Source organism: Manis javanica, chromosome 4, assembly GCF_040802235.1.
Source record: "Manis javanica isolate MJ-LG chromosome 4, MJ_LKY, whole genome shotgun sequence".
NCBI classification, from domain to species: domain Eukaryota; kingdom Metazoa; phylum Chordata; class Mammalia; order Pholidota; family Manidae; genus Manis; species Manis javanica.
The window spans coordinates 28958691-28980560 of record NC_133159.1 but is presented as its reverse complement, the minus strand read 5'-3'; the positions used below and the strand labels follow the sequence as shown (position 1 = coordinate 28980560).

Here is a 21870-nt window from a genome sequence, read left to right as displayed (position 1 = left end):
TCTCTTTGGGTTCCCATTCTGATCTTAGACTTCACCCCTCTGAGCTCAGTCGCTATGGGATGATAGTTCCCTACCTCCTGAAGTTAGTTGTGAGGATTAAGGAGGTAATACATACATGAAGCACAAACCTTGGCACGTAGTTACCCGAGGTCGGAGAAGTGGCGTGGGTCTACGTTTTGTTTTCATATTCATTACTGCATTTGCATCTCCCTCCACCCTGCTCGCAAGCGTTAACGGGCATGGAGGCTCTCCCGAGAGGCCGAGCTATTTGCTCACGGTCATACAATCATTCAGAGGTGGAACCAGTCCTTCAGGCACATGCCTTAGTATTCTCTCCTTGTTCCTGCCACAGGCTTCGACCCTGAGACCCCAGATCCTGAGTTCCTGTGGCTGTCTAGATATAGGTGCACCCAGCCGGAGCCCGAGCTGCCCACCCGCAGCCTTTGGAACTCGGTCCCAGGCACCTGGCCGGGGTGCGCCAGAATTGGCGGAGGCAGGTATCCGTCTCGGAAGGGGCGGTAGGGATTGGCGAAGGCCAGGCCTCAGGGGCGGACTCCGTTCTGTTTGGGGGCGAGGATATGGAGCAGACCGGCCTTCTATTGGCGGAGGTAGAGAGCGGAGGCGGGTCCTCTGGACACGGGCGGGGCGGGGCGGGCAGCGTGATGAAGAGCTAGGAGAAGCAGGCAGGGAAATGTCCGACGCGGCCGCCTCCCGGGAGCGCGACTCTGCAGGTTGGCGGGCTGTGGGAAGCTGGGCTGGGACTCTGGGCCGGGGGCGGCGGCGAGCCAAACTTTCAGGTGGGCAAGGTCTGAGGTTTGGCCCGTGGACGCATGGCGCAAAGGCCGAGGTCCTGCGGAGGTGCGGACCCTGCGGCTGAAGTTCATTGGGGATGTTAATCTTGGCCGAGCTTGAGGAGAGCAGGCGGATGGCAGTGGGATACTTCGGCATCTGGAGCCTGGGGTTGTAGTAAAGCTACGTTCCTGACTCGCTGTGTGATCCCGGCCAGTCGCTGCCTCTCTCTGAGTCTCAGTTACCACATACTGACCTTCAGTCAGTTTCTTAATACTTGATCTGAATTTGGCTTGTGTGAGGGTGCACTCGCCACGACAGAACCTTTATTTGGGAGAAGAATGGTGTCTGTATTGGGGCTGTCTGGTTCTCTTGTCGGTCCTCAGCCCCTGCGATAGATTGGGCTGTGCGCAGACCTGGAATCTAGGAACGCTGTGTTCAGCACCCGCTCCTAACCCGCTCCTCCGGGGACTGGAGTCCAGGATGAGGTTACAGGTGAAAGGGACTAGATTTTTTCCACTCAGCCCATGGGTAATGTTTTGCCGTACAAAAAGGCAATTGATGAGCAAGAGGATGTCTTTCGGAGAGCAAGAGGCCCAGGGCTGAAATTTGGGTCAGTCTGGTGCTTTGGGAGGACCTTCAGACCTGTATTTTCTGTTCAGCTCCTAGGTTATCTGCAAGGGCTCCCTGCATTTTTTCTCCTGGGTGTGCCCATGCGGCTCTAGTTACGTATGAGCTCTGGCATGACCACTGGTGCCCATTTGTGCCCCTTTTCTCAGCTATTTGCTAGAGGTGAAGAGTCTGTCGAGTAGCTGTGTAGAATGTGAGCCATCTCTCCACTCGCGCTTACAAGGCTTGGAAACTATGAGGGGCTGGGGAGGGGGAATAGCAGGTTGCACAAGTTTGTAAAATGAGAGGAAATGAGGCGAGCAAAGGACTTCCTCAGTGCTTATGCTTTTCCCTCTCTGCAGCTGCCACAAGACGCTGTTGAAGTGCTTGATTGTGCTGATAGTTCACTGCGTCTTTCATGGTCTTAGCTCACTGGAGGTGCTCATCTAAAACAGCGATTGCTTCAGTTTCCATGACATTCTGTGCTTCAGTGCCAGGACAGGTGAGGGCTTTAGATAAGAATACATCCTCTCCTTGCCCCTTCGAAAGAGGCTGTGGATCCAGACCATTCGTGGAGGACAGGCCCAGTGGCCACAGAAAGCGGTGGGTTCTGTCTTCTTAGCCAGCACCTTAGAGCCAAGCTTGGAGTGTTTCATTCCTCATGCTAGAGAGGCGGAGGTAGCCAGGGCAGCTCTGACACCAGTTATCTGCCCCTGGGTGATCAATGCACAGAGATCTCAAAATTGTTCCTTTCCTTTCAAAAAACAAAAACTAGCCACATGCTGGTGAGGAATTATTGTTAATGTTTTGGTTTTATGTTTAGTTTAAAAATGATTTGTTCCCATCACAATAGCTAGATTAAGTGGGGTTACACTATTAATTGCTAAGTTGCTTATGTTAAGATTGGCACCAAGTCCCCAGTTCTGTTTGGGTCAGCTGTTTCCCAAGTTGCTCTGACCTCAGAGGAGGGTCATGACTTCTGCAGCAGGTAGGAGGAACTCTTAGGATCTTCCTAACAGTTCAGGCCCCAAGGGAAACAGGTAGTGGATTTGGTTCTTCCTATATGCATCTGATCAAAATGTCCACTTCCTGGTAGCCTGGGGAACCAACCCAAGGCAAAAGGCTGTTTAAAACATGCTATTTGTAATAGTCATCAGGAGAATTCCCTTAGGAGCTGATAGTCTAACAGAGAGGGAGCTCACAGTCCGTGGATAGAGGTAAGAGGCTGTGGGTTTGGCCCAGCAGAGTGGTGGCCCTTGTACGGTGAGCCACGTGTCAGAGCACCTCAAAGCCCTGGGTGCAAGGTGAGTCTGCTCTTCAGTCCTTGCCTTTGCCTTAGTAGAGAAAGGAAAGATCTCACTTTGATGTTTCTGTTAAAAATGTCCGGTCTTTTATTTTTTCTCTGCTGAATTCAGGGGTATCAGGCCAAGCTTGGTAAGGACTGTAAAAAAGGGAAATACAGCTAGTTTTAGACAGGAGTCCATGTCTTCAGGTTCACACCAGTGTCTTTGAGCTGAGTAGTGACATTGAAGTGAGATATGATGCTTCTGGTTGACGGGCAACCTGCTCATCTGATTCCCTTGGCTTCTTCAGCTAAGACCTTGGAGGAATCTCTGACAAGTAGCTCTTGTAGGTAGGAGCTTTTCTGCCTCTTCACTTAGTTGCTCTTCTTTGTGTAGCTTTTTCTTTCCTTAAGAAGAAATAAGGAGAAATGTCTCTTAATTTCTATCTAGCAACTGAAAGTCTCTTGTCCAGAAAACTCCTTGGGGGACCCTGCACAAGGTAGAATAGTTATCCATGTTATTGACTAAATTGTCACCTGCATTTCATCCTGGTCACGTGAAAGACCTAGAGCAGTGTGTCTGGAGGAATCTGAGTTTTGCACTGCAAAGGAAAACAGCTATTGAGAAGTCCCATTGGAGCTATTCCAGGCTACTTTAACACAGTGGTAATAGCAAACAAATTTTGGTCTTTTGAAGTGGTTTTCTTATTCCATGGTTGATTCAACGTGAGGCAGCTTTGTAGTAACTCAGATTTAGAATGAGATGCGATATGAGAATTTTTTCCCCTGGACCCAGGAAACAAAACATTAAATTCTGTCTGGCCAGAGAAAGGAAATGAATACTATTTATATCTCAGAGTAGCATAAAGGGTAACCTAGATTACCAGGGTAGAAGCCAGAGTGTTGGAAAAATAGCCCCCTGGTCAGAAGAGTTTGTGTGTGTCCCTCTTTGTCTTTTCCCTCCCTCTGTCCCACCTTGGTTACCAGGGAAGTAAGTGTGTGTGTGTGTGTGTCTGTCTTCTTATCTTTTCCTTCCCTCTGTCCCCCTTCCTCTCCCTTCCTCCTTCTCTCCTTCTCTCTCAATAAGTAAAATCTGTGTGACCAACATACCCTTTGAGCATAGAGAACATGACTTTTCCTAAATGTTTATCCTACAGGTAGAAATAGGGCCCTTCATCTCCACCTCTGTGGGAAGCTCCTCAGGCTCCTAAGCAAATTAATTTGGATCACTTTGTTTCTTTAAACAAAAGAGAACTGTGTACCTTTTTGTTCCTTCTTTTGTTGTTCCCTTCTCCATTTTCCCTCTTTGTCACATTGAACCTTGTATTTGTTTCTAGAATAGGAGAACCCCCTGAAGACTTTTTCTTTCCTTCAGGAAACGGTTTGTTTTGGGCTCTACAGTGGGAGTCTTGAGCAAGAGAGGTGACCCACAAACGTTCATTTAGAAGCGGCTTTGCACAGAAAAGTCCTCAGGGAGGGAAGGTTCAGGAAAACAGAAGCATCAATATTTATTAGAGGAAAGACGGAGTTGGAACCTAGAAGCTAGCTGACTTGCATGTTTTCTTTGCTGCTTAAAATATAACAAAAATTTGTAGATTTAACTAGTGATGCATATGTGAAATGAAGCTGCAAATATGAATGATGAGGATTTAAACAGAGTGTATATCTAAGTGGCCTGGGTAATTTTATTTTTATTATTGCATCTCAGTATGATATTAGACATGTCTCTTGGCTCTCCTCTTTTCCATCTATAAAATGGTAGCAAATGTTTGCCTGCTAGAAGGTCACACAGGACTTACGGAATGCTAAATTATTTAGCGGTGCTTTCGTTTGGGAAACACATTAAAGAATTGCAAAAGCCCACCTCCGTGAGCTCAGGAACTGGCTGTCCTCTGCAGAGCCTGTCCCAGGCCGGTTTCTCCCAAGTACCAACACTCTCTTCTTTACTCCCTTCGCTCCGGTTCCTTTTCTGTTAATGAAGTCACTGAAAAACCACAGTCACTATTGACTCTTCCCTCTTGTGTCTAATGACTAAATTCATCTATATTTCTTTCTGCAATTTTAACATTTTTTTGGGAAAAAAAAAAGTAAATCCCCATAGTTAATGTTGGTATCCTCTTACCTGAACTAGGGCAGTGAGCAGATTCCTTACAGGTCTTGCTATTTAAGTCTCCTCTCCCTTAGGGAATCGCCTTGGAATCTAATTGTGTTATGCCCCACTATTTTGTGTATGAACTTGAACACCCCGTTCTACAGAATAAATTTCAGATTCTAATTAGCTGGGTATTCCAGTCCTACTCCACCTGGCCTCAGCCCCCTCTCATCTCATTTAGTTTTTCTGCCCCACTCACCTTTATTTCCTCTTATTTCAAACTTGACTGCTCATTTTTCTGGATAAAATCCTGTGCCTTTTCATCTCTTTGTTGCCTGCTCATTCAGTGACATCTTTACAAGCTCGAACTTGCTGCCTTAGCATTTTGCACCCTTTCTCCTCCCCAAATGCCAGCCTAATACCTTGTATATCAGTATGTGATAAAATAATGTCGTCTTTGTTTGAACCTATAGACCCATACAGTGCAGAGCCTGAAAGTGTTTTGTCACCTGAACATCCCCTGCCCCCTTCCTTTTTGAGCATGCTCTCCCCTCTCTCCCCTCCCTTCCTGGCTTGCTCTTGCCCACTTCTCTTTCAGCTTTATCACCAGACCGCAGACAGTTCACAGAAGGCCCAGTGAGGGGAGAGCTTGGAGGAAAAAGGCAAGTCATTTCTACAGTAGCCTATCATCACTACAACCTATTGCCATAAAGTCATTGCACTATCGTCTTCCTCCTTGAAAGCTAAACTGGTCGTATGTAATCCTTGCTAACCTAAGTTGGATTTGCACAGAGTGCAAATTGGATTTTGAGTTCAGAGCTTACAGGTTTGCAAGGTACGGGATGTGTTTTTAGAGATCAATGTCTGTGCCCATTTTAAGTTCTAAAATCTATGGTACTTCTTTAATAGCCATGAAACAGTGAGAATATTAAAAAGAAAGAGAGAAAGAAAAGAAAAAAAAGAAGAAAACTATGAAGCATGGTTATTTGACTTTTGAGAAAGTAACAGAACTATTTGGGCTGGTGGCTAGGCTGAAACAGGAAAAAGTGATTCTTTCCATTCTCTTTCATGCTGCGTGCCCTTATGGGCTTCTCTCAAGAGTTCCCCGCCTTATGTACTATGTACTTAGCCCCCCTTTGTCGGAACGGTATAATATCCAAACTCTACATGGCATTCAGACTTACAGTTTGGTCTTAATATATATAATAAAAATATATTACTAATAAAACTTAATTAATTTATAAAAACTTCATTGCTATTATGATTTGATTAGCAGTTACCATTTATTGAACACCTAACTATGGATTTGTGGGCTTTATATTGTGTCAGAAAAGTTTTGTAAGAGGTTGTCCATTTTTCAGATGGTGAGTTTGAAGCTCAGAGAGGGTAGGTAATATGCCTCTGATAAGTGACTGGTCAGTGACAGGGTTGATAATAGAACTCAGGTTGTCTGTTTGAATCTCATGCTTGAGCCCTAACCCCTATATTTTTCTTTTCTATTCCCTAATGCTTCTCAAACAAAAGTTTTCATTTCTACTTATTTATACTACTTATTGTTACTTATTTCTGAGCATACCATAATGCCACCTCTTTGTGCTGAAGTTATTTCCTCTGCCAGAAATGCTTTCTCAATTCCACATTTTTCTGATAGTTAATAGACTTTATTGGTTAAGAGCACTGACTCTTGACCCAGATTCCTTGGGTTTGAATCCTAGCTGTGCCATTTATTAGCTGTGTGTTCTTGGGCAAGTTACCTAACCTCTCTGTTTATTTCCTGGTCTATAAAATGCAGATAGTAATAGCACCTACATCATGGAGAAGTTGTGAAGGTTAAATACACATAAAGTGATTAAAACTTTGCTTGGCATGTAGTAAGCTTAAGTATTTGCTATTAATATTATTCATGATAATAGTACCACCATTGTCATTATTAACACAGCCTGACTTGGGTTCTGGGTAGTTGGACCTGGATCGCCCCATGAATTGAACATATCTCTTGGTGGTATGCATTGCTTTGTCTAGACCAAGAGAGCCCGTGGGACAGCCATGTACACAGCATGGTGTCACTGATAAGGATTGAGCTAACCCACTTCCTCCTGCCTGAACTGTCAGTTTGGACTGTCAGGTATTTTGCTCACATGGTTTTGCAGGTTCTTCTAGTGTGCCAGAAATGGAATGCAAAGGCCAGTGACTGAGAAGAAAGCAAGAATGCCTCCTCCTAGGCTTGTCTAGTAGATGCTCAGGAATTGTAGGACATCATCTCCACTCAGTATTGACAGCCACACACCCACACATCCTGTGGAGACTATGATGGTACTTTTGCTTTGTTACCCAGACTTCACCTTTCTTTTCATATAGTACTTACCTCTAAGAGTTTATAGTTTCATTGAAGATGTTATGCTCATGTTTGCAAAAAAGGAGGCCATGGAGACAAGCAGATCTGGGTTTTAAGGTCAGTTGTGCCATTTATTGGCTTGGCTCTGTGTCCCTGGGCATATCTGCTATCTGCTTTGGGCCTCAACATCCTTAACTTGTAAAATGAGGCCAATAATCAGAAATAACACATGAAGCTCTTAACATAGTACCTAACTGTTAGAGGGTTCTTATCAAAGCAGTGGAGGATTGAGTGGTACAGCAGGGGGAAAAGAATGAACAGATACTGAATATCTGCTGTGCACCAGGCGTTGTGCTGGGTTCTTGACCCATTTAGATTTCATTTGTTTATCCTTTTGGCTTCTCTGTAAGTTTGGTGGTGGTATCCTCATTTTACAAATGAGGAAACAGATCAGGTAATTTGTTAAAGGTTTCAAATGAGGTAATGGGTGGAGCCAGTAAAAATAGCCAGGTCTATTTTATTCCAAAGCCCAAGGCTTTTTCAAAACACTCTGATTTCTCTTAAAGTTCTACACAAGCTGTATGGACAGGAAGGCCTTCAGAAGTCAGAGAAATGACCACCAAGGACTCATGTGATTGGGAGGGCTTCATGAAGGAGGATGGAGGAGTGGGGCTGGGTCATGAAGGAGAGGAGGCCAGCAAGTAGGAGGGGCTTCATGATGGAGCAGGAATCCGGTGGCATGCATGGGGAACCTGTCTGTTTACATTGGGCTGTCTTTGGGTGGTGGATTGATGAGAGAGAGTAGGGCCAATTTGCAAAAGGCCTCACCTGCCAGTTCAGCCAGTTTGGACCTTACCCTGCAGGCAGTGGTGTAACACGGGAAGTTTTATAGCAGGGAAAGATGAAATCAGAGTTCAGTCTGCCCAAGTCCAGAGACTACATTGGGTAGGGAGGAGTGGGAAGGTCTTGTAACTGGAAGACTCTTGAGGTAACAAGGAAAGGAGGGCATGAAGGAAGGCAGCTGAAAGAAGGAAGTGACCAGTGACTAACTGGCCCTGGGGGGCCGAGGAGAGGGGTGAGCCAATGGCAGGGTTGCAAACCAGACCGAGTGGGGAGTGATGGTGCCCGTGACTAAAGGGAGAGCTCAGGGAGAGGGCCCAGAAATCAACCAGTTTTGCCTGGGACCCACCTGGGCACAGAACATCTTATAGAAATGCCCCATAGACAGTGGAGGGACTGAGCTCAGGCAGAGCTGGACACATCCATGTACACTCAACTGTGATAGCTGATGGGTCTTGTAGAGGAGAAAGAACACTATTCAGACCTGGTCTGTCCAATATGGCAGCTACCCATGGCCATTTACATTTAATTTAGTAAATGCTTAAGTGTGGCTTGGCTACTGTTCTAGACAGTGTAGTTGGAATATTCCCACCATGACAGAAAATTCTAATGGGCAGCACTGGTCTAGATCTTGGGAATTACCTGCCAATAACTAGGGGGCCTGCAAGGGGACATGAGCAAGGAGATAGAAGGAGCAGTTTAATTAAGAAATAATGTTGCTGTCTGTCAGACAATTCTCAGAAGAAATGGGGTACTTGGATTTTCTTTTGAATTTACTTTTTTTTTCCTTTGTGTGATGTGTTTTAGAAAAAGCCCAGACCCCAAGTCAGTGGTAGGCCTGGCTACAAGACATGAAAATTGAGTTCTTGCCTCCTATTTTTTTTATATGTAGATCTGGGCCTTCAACAGGTCTGATTTAGCTTCTAGAGCACCTTCTGGCCTTGCAGTGAGGGATAGCGTCAAGGTAACATAGGAAAAGAGGACAGCAGCCATTTAAGGCAGATACTGTTATCTTTGTTCAGTTGAGGAAGCAGAAGCATAGAGAAATTAGGTAACGTGCTGAAGGTCATACAGTTTGTAAGAGCCAGAAATGGAACCCAGGTCTTAGACTCCAAAGCTCGTGCCATATATGAGTGTGTGTGTGTGTGTACAAAAAATATATATTGTTGTAGCTAACTTTGAAAGTACCTATAAGCAAAAGCAAAAGAAATTCTAGCACTAAGAAATGACTGTTGTTGATGTTTTGGTGTATACTTTTCCAGACTTTCCAATGTGTATTTGTCTCTCTCTATGTTATATCTATAAACATGTATTATATATATACATAGACATATACTTCATTCCTTTTTGATATATAAATATGTTAGGCCACACTCTTACCTACCATCCTCAATTCCTTATCAGTAGTTCTGAAGTCCTAAAAGCTGTGAAGATGGAAAAAAAGGTTTTTTGGTAAGTTTCGCCCAAGCTCAATTTGACACTAAGGCTTGCTTGAACTTGAGGTTATTTATAGGCTTTATTTTTCCCACCAAGTGTTATTTTTCCCACTCATAAGTTGTGTTGCGGAAATATTAAACTGTTTGATTACTGGTTGTGGCCTTGGACTCTGCTGAGGGTATTGTATGATACATGGCAAGGGTAATGTATTATCTTCCTAAAATTCCCCCAAATTCTGAATTCCAAAATACACTTGGCCCCAAAGGCTTCTGGTAAAGAACCGTGGCTCAGTGTTTAGGTTCTACTGCTGCTTGAGCTCAGACACCTCCAGCATTGATGTTATCTCTGTAGCCAGTTGTAGCGAGAGGGATTTTAGTTCTGTAAGATGTGCAGTTCAGTGCACACACTTTGCAAGAAAAATCAAACAGGTCTGCACTTTTATACATCCAGACCAAGCTGCAGTTGTTACCATAGTTGACCTACCAAGTGGGTTTTTACTAGGAAATGGTGTCAACTGTAGGTGTAAAAGGTGGTCATTAGGAAAGCACCCAGAAATGACAGCCATCTTAATCTCTGTCCTGTGGCTATTTGTTACACGTGTTTATGGCCTGCCTGGTAGGTTCCATATATTGCAGTAAGCTGGGGCCACAGAGAAAAAACATCAGATCCTGCTTCCAAGAAGGTGTGGTCAGCTAGAGGTAAGATAAAAGAGTTAAATGCATCTATAGTTCCAGTATGATAAATGCCTTGATAGAGGTAAACATTGGGCGTGTGGGCATGTGAGGATGTAAGGAGAGGGTTAGGAAGGCTTTCTGGAGATGACTCCTGAGCAGAATCTTGAAGGATGAGCTTGAAGTTCACCACATGCAGGCGGAGTTGAGGGGTGGTTAAGATATACCCAGGATCAAGGGTGGGGCAAGGACACAACATCCTGAAAAGACAGATCCTCTTGGTGTGACAGGACTAGGGGATGGGGGAGGAGAGACTGGAGTGGGGGTAGGAGATGGGGCTGGAAAGGTCGTCTGCGGCTAACTGTAAAGGTGTACAATGATTAGAAGTTTGGGTTTTATTCCAAAGGTGATAGAAGTTACTGAGGGATTTTATGCATGGGAATGACCTGCTCAGATTTGTGTTTTCTTCCAGATGGTGACAGTGGATTGGAGGGAGTGAGAGTGGAGACAGGGAGGTCATTGAATGTGTGTTCTGGAAATAATTAAGGGCCTAACCAGACTCATGACAGTAGCAATCAGGAAGAGGGCCAGACATAAAAATATTTAGGAGACAGGATTTATAGGGATGGGTGAGCACACACAGGAAGAAAGGAAAAATCCAAGGTGTCACCTATTAGATTGGGTGACAAGGATTGGAGGTCTGAGGTTGGAAAGAGGGCGGAGTGGGAGTAGGGAAGCAGGAGAGGAGGGACAGGAAGCTGTGGCCAGAGAGGAAACTGGGAGGCTGTGCAATGGTAAATTTGGTGAAGAGCTGCTGACAGCCAGCTTCCGAGCCGGATCAGGAGAGAAGAGATTATGAGAAGACAGCGCTGTGGCTGGAAGTCCCCCAAATCATGCCTTAAAGTTTCCATGCATGGACTGAGGAATGCAGACGTTCCAGTCCTTGCTGGACGGGGTCCCGAGACAGACTCGGTATGAGGGCACTGACGAGACGTAGGTCTGCAAGGTGATGGACCTGCGCGGAATCCACAGGGCCAACCAACTTGACTCCAGATGTCCTTTTAGGCTTGCTGTTAGTACGAACTACCCCCCGAGACAAAATCCTGAGTGCTTAGAAAGCACTGGCATGCAGAAACAGACCTCTAACTGTTATTCCTTGGTTTGCCTCTGCATATTTTAAAGCCCCATGAGATATTTATATTGAAGTCCCTGCTTTATAGATGAACAAACTAAGACCCAAAGAGAGGAAGTAACTCGTCCCACAGGAAGATAACAGTAGAAGTAAACTTCAACTTAAGTTTCCCAACACTTTCATGCATTTCATACGTTGAGTACCTACTACGCACCAGGTGCTGCTCCAGAACCCTGGGAAATAGCACAGAGAAGAAAAAGTCCTCACCTCGTGAAGCCTGCATGTTAGTGAAAATAGCATCCAATAAATCAGTGAATACATAGAAGATATTAGAAGATATAATGTCAGATGGTATTAGCACTAAGAGGAAAACTTTAAATAGCAAGGTTGTGGTTCCCAACTGGGTGCTGAGGCACTCTGAGGCTTTGCAGTGAATTCACAGGGACACTGTGGGACACTTAAAATTTTGAAGGTAAACATAGAGATACATGACATCTGTTGGAGGAACAAACGTCTAGCTTAAGGTAGTCACAGTTTCAACATTAGATGGTGCTAGTTCCTTTTGATGACATCCTATCTTTGTGAAACTGGATTTTTGGTGATCAAAAACAAGTACCCCACAAAAAATAAATGTGAATGTCATATGTGGTATCCAATCTGGACGTCAAGATTTGAGAAGTGCGGTACCTTGCAGGCACACACATCTCATTAGTGAGTAATTATGGCTATTTAAAATGAAATAGAAATATTTTTTCTTTCTGTTTATGTGTATTATTTTTCAAACTTTCAGCTACTAAGTAATTAGTACTTAAATATTTAGTAATTTATTTGGCCCTCCCTACTTGAGGTATTTCTTTTGGCCTAGAGGCACTTTGAGAAAATTATCAAGACTGTAAGGGTGCTGTGAATGGAGGAAGTTCAGGAACCTCTGGAGTAGGGGATAGAGTGATGAGGGTGGTGGGACCAGTTGAGATGGGGGAGGCAGAGGGTTTCTGACAGTTGAGCAGAGGCCCTGATGAAATGGAGATCTGGAGGAAACACATTCTAGGCAGAGGGATCAGCAAGAGCAAAGTCCCTGAGTTGGGAATGAGCGTGCCATGCTCCAGGAACATCCAGAAAGGAGCACGGCAGATCAGGCTATGTGAAGTAGAGCGCAGCGGGTGAGGTGGCAGAGGCATGCGGCCAGGTTTGGTAGGGCCTTATCAACTCTTTTAGGCATTTGGACTTTATTCTGAGGTGAGATGTGGGGAGCATTTGAAAGTTTCAAGCAGGGAAGTTACTTCCTCTGGCATAGTGGTATACTTTTTTTTCCCCAAGTTCACTGACTGCTGTCTGGAAAACTAACCACAGGAGTGTTAAGCGTGGAAGCTCAAAAACAGGAAGATGCGGTTGTAATCTTGGTGAGAACTTCTAGGTTATTTTTGAAGGTATAGCTTACCTGAATTACTGATGAATTAGATGTGGGTGTAAGCAGTGGGGAAAAGAGACACGAGCGGTCTTAGTTTTTCATTCTGAGCAGCTGCTTGAATTGAAGGTATTGTTTACTGAGATGAAGGAGACTTAAAGTTAGGGAAGCAGAATAGAACGTTCTAGAGCACAGGCAAAAGGTCCAGGTGGGGGATGTAAATTTGGGAGTGATCTGCATGTAGAAGGTTTTTAAAAGTGTGAGACTAAATGCAATCACCTAGATGAGAAAGACTGTAGCTGGAGAAGCTGTCTTCCCAGGACCCTGCCTGGAGTCATTTCTGGGGCTGGGGGACAGGATGGGTGGAGAACAAGAGGAACTGTCAAGGACTGAAGAAAGTGTTTACCCCTTTCTTCAGGGAGGGTGAGCGATCATCTGTCAGGCGCTGCCAAGGAGGTTGCAGTGGGCTTACCTGAGAACTGGCAAGTGCCAGCTGAATTTGGCAAGGTGAAGGTTATGAGTAACCTTAACGTAAGCGGTTGCAGTAATGGGGCAGAGGGTTGAGCAGAGAATGGCAGGTGAGATAGAGACAAAGCCTTTCACAGAGTTTTGATTTTAGTCCCCAATATGCCTTAAAATAAAAAATAAACGTTTCTATTTTAGAACAGTTTGAGATTTTCAGAAGAATTGTGGATAGTATGTACAGAGAGATCCTGTATACCCCACTTTAAAAAAAACTCTTTTTTATCTTTTCCCCTATTTTTATCTTTCATTAGTTAGGGCATATTTTTCACAGTTAATGAACCAATATGGATACATCAGCGCTACAAAGTCAGATTTCCTGCTTTCCCTCGTGTCCTTTTTCTGTTCTGGGGTGCTGCCTGGGAGAGCACGTGACATATGGGCATCTGTGTCCTTAGGCCCCTCTAGGCTCTGCCAATTTCTCAGGCTTCCCTTGTTTTTGATGACCTCGACCGTTTTGAGGAGAACTAGCCACGTAGTTTGTAGACTGTCCCTCAATTTGAATTTGTCTGGTGTTTTCCTCATGAAACTTAGACTGGAGTTAACAGGTTTGGGGAAGATGACAAGAAAAGTATTCTCATCCACCCTACCAGGGTCCATACCGTCAGCATGACTTACACTACTTGATGCGGAGCTCGATCGCCTGGCCAAGGTCATGGTGATGGGTTTCTCCAGTGCACTCAGTTTCCTGTCTCTTCTTTCCATACTGTTCTCTTTGGAAGGATGTCACTTTGTGCAGCCATGCTCTAGAAGGGGGTAATTATGCTCCACCTCCGTGAAGGTAGATTATTTACCCAAGTTAAATGGAATTCTTCATAGTAGATTTGTCTCTTCTCCTCTATTTATTTTTTTATTTGATTGTTTATTTCAGTATGGGCTGATGAATATTTATTTATATTTTGAGTTATAATCTAACACTACTTTATTCATTTTCTTGCTCAGATTTTTCCAACTGTGGCCATTGGAGCTCTTTCAGTTGGCTCCTGTATCCCTTTGACATACCCCCATCTTTGTGGGTGATTTTATTTTGTTTTTTTCTTTTTTTTTAGTACTTTTCTTGTTTCCTGACATTACAAAATGCTCTGGGTTCATCTTATATATTTCCTGCCCCAGGCCAAGAGTAACTGTATCTCAAGGAGCCCTGGTTCCTTTTATTGGAGAATGATATTAGAAACCAAGATCTGGACAGTAAGAGTGTTTCTTACTGCTGGTGCATCCTTATTTTTAGGCCCTTGTAGCTGACAGAGCGAGGAAATGTGTGTGTATATACTTACCTCTGTGTGTGTCCATATTTCTGTATGCAACCATCTGTATCTACACTTAGGTAAACATGAATTCATATTGATATCTCCAACTCTAATCTGTTGCTACATGGATCATACTAGCTTCCTCCCCCCTTTTTTTTTTTTTGAGAGGGCATCTCTCATATTTATTGATCAAATGGTTAACAGCAATAAAATTCTGTATAGGGGGGTCAATGCCCATTGCATAATCATTAATCCATCTCAAGTCTAATTCTCGTCAGTCTCCAATCTTCTGAAGCATAACGAACAAGTTCTTACATGGTGAACGAATTCTTACATAGTGAATAAGTTCTTACATGGTGAACAGTACAAGGGCATTCATCACAGAAACTTTCGGTTTTGATCACGCATTCTGAACTATAAACAATCAGGTCAAATATAAATATTCGTTTGATTTTTATACTTGATTTATATGTGGATCCCACATTTCTCCCTTTATTATTATTATTATTATTATTATTTTTAATAAAATGCTGAAGTGGTAGGTAGATGCAAGATAAAGTTAGAAAACATAGTTTAGTGTTGTAAGAGAGCAATTGTAGATGATCAGGTGTGTGCCTGTAGACTATGTGCTAATCCGAGCTAGACAAGGGCAATAAAACATCCACTGATGCAGAAGCTTTCTCTCAAAACAGGGCGGGTGAGGCTCTAAGCTTCACCACTGTTGTTCCCCGATTTCTCACCTGATGGCCCCCCTGCGACTGTGCCTGTCTTAGGTTGTTCCTCCCTTGAGGAATCTTACCCGTCTCTGGCTAACCAGTCATATTCCGGGGCCATACAGGGAAATGTAAAGTTGGTAAGTGAGAGAGATAGCTTCCTCCCCTTTTATCTGGAACCTTTCACTCCAACAGGGGGAAACTTGGCTCCCACTGTCCACCATCCGTTTCCTTAATGGTTAAATTTCAATGAACATGCATGGTAGCTTCAGAACTGTTAACCTGTGCCCCCACAGGAAACAGAATTGCCGACTAGAGTATGGTGCTTACATAGAGTTCATTTTGCCTTTAGCCTTATGGACTCCACTTGTTTCCAAAGTTACTTAAGTAAGCACTTATCTTCTGCCCCCTTCAGTGAGGTTGTTTCATACATTAGTGCTATAGTCAGATTCTTTTGTCATCTTCTGCATTTCACTTCAGGGTCCCCTGACCTGTGAAATGATTTTTTAAAAATCTGTATACATTAAGGTTCACTTTTTGTTCTATAAAGTTCTATGGGTTTGGAAATCCATAGATAGTGTCATGTATCCACCATCACAGTTTCTTACAGAATGGTTTCTCTGCCCTAGAAACTCCCCTGTGCTTCACTTATTTAATCTTTACCCTGCTCCCATTCCCCCCACAAACCCCTGGCAACCACTGACCTCTTTACCATCTCCATAGCTTTGCCTTATCCATTATGTTATATAATTGGAATCCTATGGTATGTAGCCTTTTCAGACTGGCTTCTTTCACTTGGCAGTATGTATTTAAATTCATTCATGTCTTTTCATGACTTGATAACTCATTTTTTTTTCTTGCTGAATAATATGTCATTAAATGGCTGTACCACAGTTTATCACCTCACCTATTGAAGGGCATCTTAGTTGCTTCCAGTTTATTATTATTATGAATGAAACTGCTATAAACATTTGTGTAAAGCTTTTATATGGACATAAATTTTCAAACAATAAACACCTAGGAGTGGGATTGGTGGGTCATATGGTAAGACTGTGTATAGCTTTGAAAGAAACTGCCAAGCTGCTTCCAAAGTGGCTGTGCCATTTTCCATTCTTACAATCAATGAATGAGAGTTCCTATTGCTCAACATCCTTATCAGGAATCAGTATTGTCAGTTTTTTGGATTTCAGCCACTCTAATAGGTGTTCCACTATTCCGTTCACTAACTCAAATACCTGGGTTCTCTAAGCTTCATAGTTCAGTGAGAGTAATGCAAGAGAGGTGGAATCCAGTTAGGGATTTGGTTTCCAGAACTAATTAAGTAACCCTGGGGTTGTAGAATTCTAGAAACAGCCTATTCCGGTTCTCCCTTTCTTATTTTTGTTGTGTGCTGAAGACGACCTGAGACATTCCAAAAGAACACTACAGACTTGAACCCCTGTATTTACGTTAAGGGATCCACATTCATCCAGTATTTTGTATTGAGTTGTTGAGTGATTGAATTGCTTATTGCCTGCTGGCTAATGGGCTGGATGATGGGGATGCAAAGATGAGTAAGTCAGGGCTTATCCTCAGTAAGCTTCCAGTCTAACTGGAGAGATAGTTACAATACATAGTAACCGAGGCTGTGATGATCAGGCGAGAGGGAGCTGTGGGAACACCAGTGTCAGGGCATCTGACCTGATCTAGGAGGAGTCAGAGAAGGCTCCTTGGAAGTGATGCCTAAGATGTGGCCCTACAGTAGGGGTTGACTAACTACAGTCCATAGGTCAAATCTAGCCCATTCTCTACTTTTGTGCAGCCTGTGAGCTAAGAATAATTTTTACACTTTTAAATGTTTGAAAAGAATTTAAAGAGAACAACATTCGTGACATGAACGTTATATAATATTCAAATTTTAGGGTTTACAAATAAAGCTTTATTGGAATACAGCCATGCTTGTGGCCCTTTTTACACTGCAATGGCAGAGTTGAATAGTTGCAACAGACACTGTGGCCTGCAAAGCCTAGGACACGTACTCTCTGGCCCTTGACAGAAAAAGTTTGCTGACCCCAGCCGCAGGATGGGAGGAGCTAGTGGTGTAAAGCAGAGTGAGGAAGAGGAAGTCGGTTTCTGACGGGATCTTTGTATAACTGCAGTAACTTTAACATACTTCAAAGATGGCATTTGAGGAGATGGGGCCAGATGATGGTGGTGAGTGACACGCCAGAGAGGTGTGCAGTATCCAGACTGAGAAAAAGACTTGGCAGCCATTTTTAAGGGGTTTGGGTTTATCCAGTACAGAGCTTTTAAAAGATTGTAAGCGGTGGTATCAGACACTTCAACAAATCCCCTGGCCACAGTGTAGAGACTGGGTTAGAGAGGATGGTGTAACAAAGGAGGCAGACTAGTTGAGGTTTTTGAAGTCATTCCAGGGAGATGTTGGTAGCATGAACTAGGATAGTGACATTGGGAACAGGAATATATTGATTTGAGAGGCATTTAAGTATCAACATGGAAAGGCCTTGGTGATTGACTGGGGGCATTGAAATATAATTATTTTCATGTTGCAGATGATTGTGTTTTCTTTTTCAACTCCAAAATCTGTTTTTCCTGGTTCATGTGGATGTGTGATTGAAAAGCCCTTGTTCAACAATAGTCTTCAGAGCAAAATTCCTTAGGGATGTTGCACCTGTCAGTGCTCCTTGGAACCTCTGTATTTAAAGCAGCATTTTTTGAGGCCTCTTCATGCTGCCTCCTGTTGACAAGAGATTTGGCTTTTAAGGAGCAGAGAACCTAGTGGCAGATAACTGTCCGTTTCAGGTTTATCTTGGTTTAACAGCTGTCCCAAAATCCTGATTTGTGGCAAGTCCTCAGGCCTTTGGTTTTCAGGACAATCTGTTGACAACAACGAGGACTTCTCATTCTCTAGAGCACTTTGACCTTTCCAGTTTTAGATCTCTTTCCTCCTTGGAGCTAAAGTCTCCCTTGCAGTACATGGTAATACAATCACTATCTTATATTTTATAATATATTCTATGGCTTTCAGAGTGCTCGCTCACTGTCAATCTTTGATCCCTACCATAAACCTGAGTGGAAAGCAGCACAGGTCAAGTTACTGAGATTAAGAGAGAGTGGATGCCTTGCCCAGAGTAAAAAGGTCCAATAAATAGTTGAGCTTGTGATAAAACTCAGGTCTGCAGATTTCATAGTGTCATGCTTTCTATAATGCGATCTGTCTCTACGAGAAGGGAGTCCGACTGGCTGGAGGAGTTATGTGTTCAGCAGTGGAGATACCTGCATGAAGTCCTCCCCCCACCACACCCCCTTTGTATGCATGTGGAAGGAAACTTCACCCAGACACCAGGATAAGCCTTTGCTATGTTTTCAGGCAGTCCGTGGACCACCAGTAATTCCTGGTCTACAATTTGAGCAGCTGTGGTGTGTATGTTAAAGTGTGTGTAAGTGTGTTTTAATTTCTTCCCCCTCCCCTTAGGTGTTTCTCACTTTGACTGTTCAAGGCCAAATGGGAAAGGCCTGCTGCTTGTGGACCATAGCTCCTGGGGTCAGGATAAACCAGAAAACTCGCTCACAAGGTAAGACAGCTCTCCCTTCATGTGTACCTCTTAAGGCCTAGTTTTCCTCATTATAGAACCTGAGACCATTATTGTGCATGATGTAAGTTGTCCCAGGGTTGCTGGCTTAAGTAATGTTGGACACATATTGAGCATTTACTGTGTATGCTAGGCACCATGTGCTTACATGGATTATCTTACTTTAACCTAATAGCTAGACTAGGTACTATTATTTTTTGTTTTACAGCTGAGGAAACAGGGGAAGAGACTTTATATAACATACCCAAGATCCAGAACTAGCAAGTAGCAGATCTAGGACTTGAAACTAGTGGTCTAACCCTGCCTATAAATAGATATGATTAGAACATTTGATTTCTCCCTCCCATTCTTTTTAGGAGTTTCCTGACTTTGTAGATAGTCCCTTTTTGTTTTTATTTGTCCTTTCTTTTTCCTGATGTGCCTTATTTGTTCTGTACTCCAGAGCCCCCTAGTGATCATAGCTAGAATCATTTGGTCAAGATAAAAGCTGTCTTACTGTGTATTTTAATTATGCACCTAACCAGCAATGAACAATACCGGAATATGTTAAATGTAGCTAGCTCTATCATTTTTAGTTCACTTTTGAGCCTTTCTGCTATACATTGATACATATTTACATAGCTTTAATTCATATGTACATAACAATATAATATCAAATACGTGGCATTTATTTAGTGTCAGCATTGTTCCAAGTGTTTTATCTATCTTGTTCATTAACTAATCTTCAACAAAAGTTTCTTGAGCTCTTAAGATTCCTTTAGGTAAATATATCAAATTTTGCTTAACTTTAAATGTTGGCATTTGAATAATTTTTAGTATGAGTATTAAAACTATGCAAATAATAGTGGCAGTAAAACAGAAAGAACCAAAAAAAGTAACAAAACAACAAAAAAAGAAGAAATAATGAAAACAAATAAATGAAACTACATAAATAATAATGAAATACAAATTTTCATTGCCCCGTGTTTTATTTCAGATTATTCCTGTGGAATAGAGACACAGTAGAGTTACCGAGTCAAAGGATCTGGATGTTTTTATAGTCTTTTTACAAGAGGCACTAGGGCCTGAAGGAACACTCTTAGATCTGGGTTCTGATCCTCACTCTGCCACCGTCCGGCTGGATGGGTCATTGGTGATGCTGGGTTTCATTTTTCTTATTTGAAAAAGGAAGGGTTTCTATTAGATTACTTCAAGGTCCCCTCTGGTCTGAGATTATATGAACCTGTCCTCTGAAAGTCTCTGGGCAATGTACTATACATTCAACAACATATAAGCTTACTTAATTCCAAATAAAAGCAGTGTTGTTTTACTAAGTATGTTTTACTTTGGCTTCCTTTAGACTTCTGTGATTCAGACACTTGTGTGTGGAAGCGTCTAGCCTTACGTTCATGTATTTTGCCACGGAGGACTCAACAAAATATGATAAATTTCTATTTGTTTTTCTAGACAGAATAAATCCAAGTCTGAAATTACTGACATGGTTCGCTCCTCCACCATCACAGTATCAGACAAGGCTCATATTTTGTCGATGCAGAAGTTTGGACTACGAGATACAATAGTGAAATCACATCTACTGCAGAAAGAAGAGGATTATACATATATCCAGAACTTCAGGTAGCCAATTAGGTCTTAGACTCATCTCAGAGCAGCATGATCCTTCTTCAGCCCTCTGAAACTTGAGCACTGCCCCCAAACCCCATGCCCTGGATTTGGGAGCATATCCTTCGACAGAATCCTTCCCATCACTTCCTACATGAGAGATTCCTTTGGCTCTTCATTAAAAGGCATTTATTTAGTTACTTTCCTATCTAGTCACTGTGGTAGGTGTGGTATAATGGGAGTGACACAACTTGAAAATAGTTACACAAGTATTTGAAGAGATACATGGTACAGAAGAGGCCACGATCTCCTGACTTTTGTATATCCCTTGGTCATTCTGGGCTTTTGAAGAAAGTCATTTAAATTGAAGTTAGTAAAATCAAACTAGCGTTTGGTAATCCTTTTAGACAGGATTATTGACAGTTAAATGAATGAATAAAGGTTGCAGGATGCTGTTAGATCTTTTAAAATCTTCGCACTGGGGCTGCAAGGCAAAGTACCACTGCTTCCAGGGTCATCAACAGTCAGTGACGCAGACACCGGTGTGGCTTTCCTTCCCAAAGTAATGACCAAGGTACTTTACATTTTTTTCTCTATGTTAGCATACAGAGGGTAAAGAATCATTTTCTGGGTTACGACTCTCTAGTGGCTGTTAACACTAAGTAGGGATGTTCAGAGTAGGCCTGTACTGTTTGAAATTACACAAAAGCCGCAAAACCATGGCAGACTGCAAGTTGCCCCTTGGTGCCACAGCCTAGGTTAGATGCGACATTTCCTATGTCTTGAAATTCCACCCAAGAGAGACTGAAACCAGGCAAATATAATATAAAATGCTTTCCTCTGTTATGTCTGTAGTCTTCCCAAGTGACTGGTTGATTCTTTTTGATGACAGGTGTTTTGTGGGAACATACAATGTGAATGGACAGTCCCCCAAAGAATGCCTCAGGCCCTGGCTAAGCCACTGTATCCAGGCGCCAGATGTGTACTGTGTAGGGTGAGTGCTTTTCTTCCCGTTGCCTCCACGACCTCAGGAACATGTAGCTGTGGTTGAAGGGATGAGGATGTGACTGTATGAGCCTTCACAGCAGCTGGAGGAATTGAGAAATGAGCATGTGCTCAATAGCAGCTGCTTCTCAGTTTGATGTTCTTCCTCATAGGAAACAAATTCCTGGCACTATTAAAGTGATGTGCTTGGCATTTAAATGCTGTTATTTAATTTTTAGTGCAGCCCTCTGTTAAAACCAAAGCAAAAATATCTTTTTCCAGGGAAGGAAGGTTAGCTTTTTTTTGTCACACTCCCTATCTTCTTCCTGCTGTACTGGGCACTGTCAATGGGGAGGGGATAGGGGGAAGCATGTGTGGTAAAATGGAAAGGACCTAGAATTGGGAATTTACAGATACCCAGGTCTGAACCCTACTTTGCCATTTGGTGCTTGTGTGAACTAGTGACCTCAGATGTAAAATGGAGATGCTTCCAACTGTTTCACAGGCTGATTATGAAGCAGGACCAGCCTGCTCCCTGTGAAAGCACTGCTGAGTTCTTAGCATTTGGCACCTCAGCTCTAAGTGTTGACTTTTCTTCCCTCTGGAGGGTCCTGCAGCTT

At 43.1% G+C, this 21870-nt stretch overlaps 1 protein-coding gene across 13 annotated transcripts in view; it reads left to right on the top strand.

The window, feature by feature from the left end:
• INPP5B (inositol polyphosphate-5-phosphatase B) overlaps window positions 1–21870 on the top strand; it is a 50541-nt gene that overhangs the window by 13779 nt on the left and 14892 nt on the right. For 8 of the 13 annotated variants that reach the window (XM_073233643.1, XM_037021238.2, XM_037021240.2 and 5 more), the window contains 4 exons: window positions 353–493; window positions 18550–18649; window positions 20114–20281; window positions 21159–21260. In XM_073233643.1, the coding sequence (XP_073089744.1) occupies window positions 353–493; window positions 18550–18649; window positions 20114–20281; window positions 21159–21260 (511 nt within the window). Of the gene's footprint in view, window positions 1–352; window positions 498–627; window positions 732–1959; window positions 2703–5413; window positions 5435–18549; window positions 18650–20113; window positions 20282–21158; window positions 21261–21870 lie in introns of those variants that run through there. The other 5 variants (XM_037021243.2, XM_073233645.1, XM_073233648.1 and 2 more) reach the window with 5 other exon arrangements.